The 10,064-nt window shown below is 32.5% G+C and overlaps 1 protein-coding gene across 1 annotated transcript; it reads right to left on the reverse strand.

Annotated features, from left to right (window-relative positions):
• Positions 1-745: 745 nt before the first annotated feature.
• On the reverse strand, positions 746-9,641 carry LOC131940244 (beta-glucuronidase-like). The gene is made up of 12 exons (XM_059298880.1): positions 9,298-9,641; positions 8,502-8,681; positions 7,777-7,952; positions 7,118-7,260; positions 6,520-6,707; positions 5,850-5,978; positions 5,173-5,351; positions 4,545-4,691; positions 4,086-4,173; positions 3,473-3,649; positions 2,966-3,101; positions 746-2,453 (listed from the first exon to the last, which is right to left on the reverse strand). Exons 1-12 carry the CDS (start codon positions 9,493-9,495, stop codon positions 2,251-2,253), a joined length of 1,944 nt encoding a protein of 647 aa, XP_059154863.1. The 5' UTR covers positions 9,496-9,641; the 3' UTR covers positions 746-2,250.
• Positions 9,642-10,064: the final 423 nt, after the last annotated feature.

Below are 10,064 nucleotides of genomic sequence, written 5' to 3' on the forward strand. Positions count from 1 at the left end.
TAGAACAGAGTAATCGGTGGGGGGGGGGGGGGGTGGCATTATACGAAGAATTGTCAAAGTATATTTTTTAAAAAATGTTCTATTTGTCCATATTTTTTTGATAATTTTCTATTTGTCCATATTTTTTTTTATAATTTTCTATTTGTCCATATTTTTTGATAATTTTCTATTTGTCCATATTTTTTTATAATTTTCTATTTGTCCATATCTTTTGATAATTTTCTATTTATCCATATCTTTTGGTAATTTTCTATTTGCCCATATTTTTAATAATTTTCTATTTGTCCATATCTTTTGATAATTTTCTATCTGTCCATATTTTTTATAATTTTCTATTTGTCCATATTTTTTTGATAATATTCTATTTGTCCATATTTTTTATAATTTTCTATTTGTCCATATTTTTTTGATAATTTTCTATTTGTCCAGTGTGGGGATGGGAGGAAGGGGGGCATCTTCAAATTAATGCCTTACTGAATCTATTTAGAATGAAAAAGAAACATTCTTGTGTTGTCAACAGAGATGCACAATATGTAGATGAAATGGCTATTTTTGAAATCATAACAACTGTATAGCAGGAATTGATAAAACATCATAACCTAAGAAAATGCTTGTATAAAGGACACTGCTTCACCTGTCAAGATTTCAATTAGAACAGCATTAATAAAAATAGAAAGCAACAGGGTAAATAATAAAAGTATACTAACATTTAATTTTACAAACATACAAAACTAATTAAACAATATGGGATGTTGTATGATTTATTATTCGTACAAAAATCAAAATAATAGGGTGCAAATAATTCAATAGCTAATCAGTCATAATTTGAATATGTCAATTATCAAAATTATTTTGTTATAACAAGTACTAATTTTATAGTACTTGAACAGAACTGAAAAACATTAACAATATCATATTTATAATTAAGAAAAACATTATTCTCTTATTTGATAAACAGAACAAATTCAGGATAATCACTTTAGAATTTTAATTTATATTTATGAACATTAAAAGCATACAAAATTGTAATCTTCAATGGTCAAGTATGGGGTTAATTTTTTTTGGTCAGCACCAGTTTTAAGGTAGGATTAAGGTAAAGCTTAGGATCTGGACACTAGTTTGTAACAAAAAATGGTAAAATCCTGGAAGTACGGTCAATAAATATTATCAGAAGGCCTTTTCAGCATTAACCATCTAGTAAAGTGGAATGTTTTAGTTGAAGCAAAAGTAAACAGCCTCCTAAAAATTTACTTAATTGGTGGTTTTAAAAGTAAAAAATAAACAACATAAACAATGTAATTTTTGAACATAAATACTTAAAAAAAAGACACTTAACAGACTAACTTGAATTATTTAGAAACTAAAAACTTACTCTAAAAATAGTGAACTTGCTTTGTTTACCAAAGTACTTTTACTTTCAAAAAGCAGTAGTAAATACAAAATGGTGGAAGACCAATGATGGGTTACTTCTCTTGAAGTATACGAGCTTATTTAATCATGGGCATTGCACTTTAACCGGTTATAACAATTAATATAGACACAACTTTAAAAGATTTAAAAAAGAAATTAACTATAACTTCAATTATTAAAACAGTGAAGATAACAGTGATAATATTTTTATAAAAATGCAAAAAATATTGATTTAAATATTATGCAGTAAACCATATATTTACATATAAGGCACAGACATGGGTAGAATATAGTTATATAAACAGTTTAAAATCATCATTACAGTGATAAGTATAGTCAACTAAAAATAAGAACATTGCATGAACTGTAGGAAGAATAAGTAGATATAAATTGAACTCTGATAAACCAGAAAAGATAAAAGAGCAAAGTTATTTTGGATATGAGTATTAAAATAGTTGAGAAAGATATGAAAGCAGTGTTTGTTCCAGACATTTTCCCCCAAAGATATATCTGGAAGAAACTCGGTATGGAAGAATTTAGGCTAAAAACAATTTTGTAATTAATAATACATTGATAGCTTTGAAATTGATGTTATGAGTTATAAAATTTGCAAGTAAATTGCCAGACAGAAACGAGAAAGGTTTGTTAGTTAATGATTGTTACAATTTCATTAAATCAATAAAAAAACCTTAAAATCATAACAAACTTTTATACATTTCAAGCCTATTAGGCCTAATTTAACTTTTATAAAGTTATCAAACCCTTTATACAAATAATACTTTAAGCATCAAGCAACCACAAGACTGCTCTGAATATGCACACATCTGATACAACAACCAATCATTTCCCAATGATGACATCCGGCTGATTGTTATAATATGTGTGGGGTGTGGATGAGTACTTGTTGTGGGAGCTACACGGGCAGGAGCCAGCTGTTCCATTGACAAAAGCATTGTAGCGATCCCTGATGACAAAAGCTGCCCGCTTTGGCTGCCTCTGTCTTGTTAGCAAACCTTTTTTGTTGCCCACCACTCGAGTTGTTCCTGCCAGATAAAGCAAAAAACGATATAAGCCAAAATATATAAAAAAAATTCATTTACTAGACAAAAACAAAACTTCTCACCCAAGTTTGTGAACAGAAATTTTTTTTTCATAAATAAAAAATTCACTTTTGTGAGAAATTTCACACTACATATTAAACAATAAAAACAAATCAGCAACTGCTAAATCAAACAACTGCTGCCTTGATGTTTGTTTAGTGGAACAAATGTTATGGAAGCTACTCCAGAAAGAACAGGACTGAAATCAGAATCAACAGACCTTATGCCATAACATTTATTAATTAATTATGCTCAAAACACTGTGACAGTGTAAGACATACTTGACTGTGTTGGAGTGAACCTCGACCAACACTACAATTAAGAACGAAGAAGAACAAATGCAAAAGAAAAAATGTACTGGACAATTTACAAAATATAACCTATGTTCAGCAATAAAATTGAATAATTTTAACCCAAAAAAAAAATACACCTGACAGCTAGGTGTTTAAATTTACCGTCTGGCGTCATAAAATCTGCAAAGTTCCAGACCATTTCACCAACCAGATACTCCTGTTTGGCCACATCAAACACCCTGTGATACTCCTCTAGGAACTCCACCTGATATTCCTCAGTGAACACAAATGATGGCTCCTGCAGATCAATTAAATTTTCTAAATAGCTACACAATAGATGAGAGCAAGTAATATTACAGTCTTAATCAAGCTAAGATAGTCAGTTTGTAGTGCGTTTAGATACAAAGTTATTGCAAGATCAGATGAGAACAGAACTCAAATCTTTTCAGCTAGGAATCAAGTACTCTAGAACACTGTTTCAATTATTTGTATTTTGGGGCATACATTTACTGACATTAATCTTATATATAATTTTATACTTTGCTCTTGTTTAATCTATAGTATCTATAATTGAAAAGGGATTTAAAAAAAAAAAAAAAGAATTAACTTTAAAAGTTTACTTTAAAAAAAAAAAAATTGAATAACTAAAAGAAACACAAGTTCCCTAACCCTGTGCAGTCCTGGTATAGTGTCTGCACCATACTCTGTCATGATGATGGGTTTCTTGTACAAATTTCTGAAGCCAGCAAAGTAGGTTTGGAGCTGTCTTTGGATGACCTCCAGGTGACCCGTGTCCTGGTACCAGCCAAAGTACCGGTTCAGACAGATGACATCAACAAATGGTACCTGCAATTCACCAATTAGTCCCCTTAGATACAGGTGTAAACAAATAACCATTCAGGATTACCTTCTGCACAGTGTAAAGTAAGTTAAGTGCCCTTTCTAACCTGACAGTCCATTTGTTATGTGAAGTAGAGTTGGCCTGTTTTAGTGAACTCAGCATATGAAGAGATAGTGTGCTCAGCACTATGCCCAGCGGACTTTACTTTCCCTAACGTGACTCAGGTACCCATCAGAGCTGGGTGGACTCAGGGATGTTCTGTGAACTTGAACCAGGGATTTAAACTGGAGACTTTCGGGTTAACAGAAGTATGCTCTACCATCAGACCATGCATACAGTTTTAAAAGTAAATTATAGTTATTGAAACTCTTTCAACAATGACAATGTAGACTCCATCATCTCTACAGTAAGGATCAAGGTGAACATTTAAAGTCAACTGACCACAAGATCATTGGTGAAGGTCTGGTCACACACAAAGGTAACTGGACGATGAGCAGGGTCTGTAATTCTGGTGTGGTCAATCACAGCCCTAGGACAGACATGGACTGATTAGCATCAAAACATATGCAGTAGTCAGAAGAATTTATAATGAGAAAACATGATGTCTAAAACATTAAAGATACCACATAAGAAGAGTTTTAAAAAGCTTTCTAAGTTGATGAAACAAAAACTGCAGAAAAAGTGCTAAAAATAAATAACCTATAAATATGAAAAGTTTAGAAAATTATTTGTTATATTATTTATTTTATTGTTAGAGCAATTTTCACTTCTTCTAAGAAGAGAGAGTTCTGTTTTTATATCAGTAAAACTGACACTTAGAAATTTACACAAAATAAATTGTTTTACTTTTAAGTATATTCAAGTGATCAAATTAACTTTAAAAAAAAATCTAAAACTTACTTAAAGTATGGCACAGATGCTCTCCTGGATGTGTCTGGTTCATTGGCCACTGACCACATGATGACCGAAGGTTTGTTTTTATCTCTTCTGATCATCTCAGACATGACCTCCTTGTGGTGAGTCACTGATTCATTGCCCATGTTGTCGCTGGGGAGGGCAGGGGTATAGTTTACATGGGGATACAATAATTATGGTGTACATCATTATCATCTTGTTCTCTTCCTGCCCAAGACAGGTGAAGCAGAGTTAATCTGTTTCAATAACCTCAAGATATGAGAGGATAGTGTGGGTGGACTCAGACATGTCTTATAGACTTGAGCATGAGATTCAAATTAGAACTCTACCCTCAGATCAACCTGTTTGCATGGTGTACATAGGGCTATAAAACAGTGTACGCACTGAGAGAGTTTACAAAGAAAAAGTTTATACAGTAGTAGTGTTTTACACAGGGACATGGTGGAGTATACTTTACACAAACCTATGTTTTACACAGGGACATGTTTACACAGTGGTTGGTCCATGTTTTACACAGATGTAATACAGTTTACATAGTGATGCTCAGAAATAGGTCTAGTGTTACCACCCATTTACCAGGCAACATTTTATACTAATTAAAAAAAAAACATACTCATTCTTTATTCCCACCCCTGGGCTCTCATCAATGACTGCCACGCCCTGCCTGTCAGCAAAGTCCATGATTTCCTCAGCGTAGGGGTAGTGGGATGTCCTGATACAGTTCACACCCAGCCACCTCAGGAGGTTAAAGTCCTTTGTGATCAGTGTGTAGTCAAGGCCTTTTCCACGTAGCTGGATAGAGGAAACAACATTTTTATAACTGTTGTAAAGAATGTGCAGATGTTTGTTTTGTTTACTCTCCAATGGATTTTATGTGTTGAAGTTTTTGCTAAATTCGACAATTAAATTAGAAGATATTTTTACTTTTGCAGTGGTCATTTGATAAAAAAATAGTTTTAATCTTTGATAAACAAAACTTAATAATTGCAACAATAAAATGGCTGGAGAATATAATATTTTTTCTAATGGTGTTGAAATTTCTGGGGCATAGTGCTGACCACAATATCCCTTCATATGCTGAGGTTAATGAAACAGGTGAATTCTACTTCACCTGTCCAGAGGACTATCAGGTTTAATTTCCAGATATTTACAGGGAACTTGATGAAGTCAATGAGTTTTATTATTTGGGTTCTATAGTAGAAAGTCAGTCAAAACTACATTACAGTGTTGGTCCACACTCCCCTTATAGAAAATAATAGTGAGTAACTTTAAGTTTACTTGTGTACTCACATCTGAATCTTCATGTTTGGCAACTCCATGACAATAAAATGGTTTGTCGTTGATCAAAAACTGGTTTTCTGTTACTTTCAATGTTCGTATGCCAAAGTATTGTCTGTATACATCCCCAGAAATATTTACCTGACAATATAAGTCAACTGAATAAATAAAATAGATTAAAAGTGTTGTTACTTGTTTTATTGTATTATTTTAAGACTTAAGATATTAAAAATAAACTAAAAATGCTCTCAATTGAACTTGAGAGATTAGCAAAGCTATTATTAGATGATTGACTAATTTAATTAGCCTGGAGATAAAAGCTAACCCATTATGCTTAAAAAAAATTATTTATACATATTCACTAAAACAGTTATATTTTTTCTTTTTTTTTGAGGAATCTTTTTCTTAGAAATCATTTCTGCTAAAAAAATATTTTTGTTTGCTAAAATTTAAATCTTATAAGCTTTAGAAAATAAATTTTTAACCTATGCTCTAAATTCAGCACTTCCAATCTTACAAGGTTACATATCTATTTTCAAGCTAAGAGGGCCATAATTTACTAACAAAACAAGACAAATAACTTAAATTTTCCTTACAAACTTGCTTTGAAAAATGAAACAGGCATACCAGGATAACTCTTCAATTAAACATTTTAGTTTCTATCAAGAGTTAATTCCCTTACCTGTAGAATGTACCTGTAACCAACAGTTTCATTCATCCCATAAGGCCACCACAAAGTGGGGGACTGTATGACCAGGCTGTCTATAAGCTTGGAGCTGTGAGCGACCACTCTGTTAGTGGCATCATAAGCTGTGATGTCTACGGCAGTGGGTGCTCCCCCAGCTACTTCAACCTGGTAGCTGACCAGTGCTGTGGACACAAAATTATCTCAATCTGTTTGACTTGAAACAACAGTTATTTTAATCTCACTACCCAAACTGTTCAGAATGATGTTTTATGAGCATAACAAAATATAACTTACAGTTACAACAAAGAAATATATTATAATACACTATGAAGTGAACAGTCTTTTATGAGTTACATTTTTGTTTTAAAATTACATTATTTTATATCACCACTACTTTTTGGGTTAATACATTTAACTAATTTTTTTTGTTACAAATTTAGTTCATTCAAGTTAAATATGACTACACTAATTTTTATGTTTGGTTACTGAATAGTTTGTTATTCATACAATCATAGCTCAAGTCTTCCTACATTGTTATTTTGTACAGCGTCAATTTTGTAGTGTTATCAAGCCTAATGACATAATTGATTACCATTTCCACTCTGTACATCTGTCAGTATTGTTATATCATCAACATAGACAAGAGGTGTGGTGTAGAGACGAACATGACGGTGGATGCCTGCATAGTTGAAAAAATCCATTTGAAGATTTTGTACGAAATATCCTGGTGGATATCTAAAAAAAATAAAAAAGTTGTAGAAGAGAAAACAAAATTCTTAGTATACAGATAAAATCTTAAATATACAAATATAAACTGGAGTATAAATTTGCTTATAAAAATTTGAAACAGAAAATAGTTGATATTAAACATTGTAAAGAAAGGATGATATTCTAACATGTATTTAAGGTCTGACCTTCCAGTCATGATTTATAAAAAAAAAAAAACAACTCCAGTACTTATCAGAGATTATTAGGTTCAAGCTAATTGTGATTAAAAGTTGTAAGTACCTGCACCATGTTGCATTAAAAAAACTCTATCTTGATAAAATTGTACCATAATTATTTTGCAACCTTTTTTAATACTATAATTAGATTTTTACAAGAATCTTATAATAGCTTAGGAATATCAGTATCATTACAAACTTCTTAGTGCCTAAAGTTAAAATAAACTGTCAGTAGACAATAGTGTTACAGCAGGTAATAAATACAAGCACTAAGAGTTCATACCTGAAGTTTAGGTATGAAGTTTACCTTGTTGTGTCAGTCTGGTACTGGATGGTCCCTGGTGGTAAAGTGGTGGGTGAGAGAGTATTGTTGACTGCAACAGTGACACGGTTAGGCTTGTCAAAGCTCACAAGGGCTTGGACCTCTGATTCAAAGGGGAGGTGACCCCCATTATGAGACATAACTTCAATGCCATTGATCCACTGAAATAAATTGTACATGTTTTGTAACCCACGCTATTTTATATTATTTTCTCAACCCCCGCTTCTCTATAATCCCACAAAGAAATAACATACTTCTTAGTGTTTAAAAAATGTGTGTTTATATTTTGCTAGTTATGCATGTATTGTATTAAATCAATCGCTAATAACTATAAGAAATTCAACCAATTCAATCAAGGCTTTATTATTCAAAATTAAATGAACCCAAACAAGCTTATAGTTGTATTCATTGTTTTATGCAACATCAGCACTGATATACAGGTAAACATAGTAGATATCTAAAATTATAGCCTTTTGAAAGATAGTGAAACCAATAGATAAAACCACTATCTATTTATAATTTTGATAATCAACTGTAACTAAAGGACCAAAGTACTGGCAACTTCAGAATCAATTTTACAACTGATAAAGGAATATGTTAAAGATTTAATAAACTGGTTGAGACCTGGTCTAGTCTGCATTAATAAATATCATCATGCAACTAGTTTATATAGACCTAATAGTAAACAAGAAATTAAAAAGCCAACTCACGACTGTTGAGTAGTAATGAGCACTGTCAAACCTAAGAACCACTCGCTTATTTGCAGCCCAGTCTGATGAGATGAAAAAGCTCCGTTCATACCACGCCCATCCAACGAAGTCACGCAAAGATTTGTCTTCGGTTACATCATTGAAGCTTGAAGGAACTGGCATGTCAATCACAGGCCCTGACTGAGGATCAATAGAAATAATGAAATCTGTTCTCATTAGATAAGAATTTTCATTAATTGCTTAGTACTTATTAAAAGTAATGGTGCAGCTGTTAAAGTGTTATAATGGAGATAGCAAAGGATATAACTAGCAGTAGAGTAGAATCCATTGAGCCATTGTGACTAGGTCTATACTATAATGTTTTATTATAGGGGCCTAATTGTTTCAATCTAGAATCTAGAGTGAGTTGGTTTATCGCTACTATCTACAGCAGGGGTCTCCAAACTTTTCAGCCTGAGGGCCGCATTAACTATCAAATATAAGTTCGGGGGCCAGAGTTTCTTCCAGGCATCTCTTCGGGGAGGCGGAGGCCCCACCCCACCCTCCCCCAAATTGTATTTGAATTTTTTCTCAGCCACCTCCAACAAACATTTTTTTTTCCGTGGACAAAAAGATCTCCGAGGGCCGGATGAGAGGACCTCGAGGGCCGCATCCGGCCTGCAGTTTGGAGACCCCTGATCTAGTATTCTATAGTTTAGATTAGAATTAGAAGAATGGTTTAGAAAGTTTAGATTTGTTGTTGCTTTCAGTCTTAAAAAGAAAATCTTTTCCTTTTCTAGATCAACGAAAATCTTACCTCTGCTAAAGGTCTTTTCCACCATTCTTCGTCAAAACCTTGGTTTCTAGTTGGCGAGAAGTCAGCACGAAAATGCCATATTCCATCCAAGAGCTTCGACTGTCTACTTTCGCTATCTTGAGGATACAACATGCCGACCCCACAACGTACATTATGAACGTTAATAATTAAAAAAGCTACAATACTAAGTACTATCATATTTAGATATAGATCTAGATCAACCTGCTTTTATATTATTCATGTGCTGATTTATTTCGTATAAAAGATATCAACTAAAACAAGCAAATGTTGGTCAACAACCTACACTTAAATTAAACTTAATACTTGCATTTGCCGACTTTACTGGTGTATCACATGACAGTCACGTGACCTTTTTTTTTTTGTTAAGAGTACTGTAAGCTATTTTTAGATCTGTTATTTTTATTACTAGATATTATGTATCTGCTGCTTTCAAATTCATTTCCATTTTCAAATATAAAAATAAAAAACAACAGAAAGTACAACCCCACCCCAATAACCTTAATTAGCGCAAAAAAAAATGTTACCGTTATTGAATAAAGTTGAAAGTTAACAGTTTGTAATCTATAGATCTATACGGGCCTATAATATACAATTTCCTAATACAAGCAATGTCAAACATTTGTGCTGATACGCATAAAAGAAAAAAAGATCAAATAAATCAGAATACCACAATTTAAATTAGATCACATGTTGACGTAGTATGACTTTTTAATAGCGACTAACTTGGACCATTATTTATTGTACGT

Source organism: Physella acuta, unplaced genomic scaffold (genome assembly GCF_028476545.2).
Source record: "Physella acuta isolate Inbredline_101_S28 unplaced genomic scaffold, ASM2847654v3 ptg000313l, whole genome shotgun sequence".
In the NCBI taxonomy this organism is placed as follows: Eukaryota; Metazoa; Mollusca; class Gastropoda; family Physidae; genus Physella; species Physella acuta.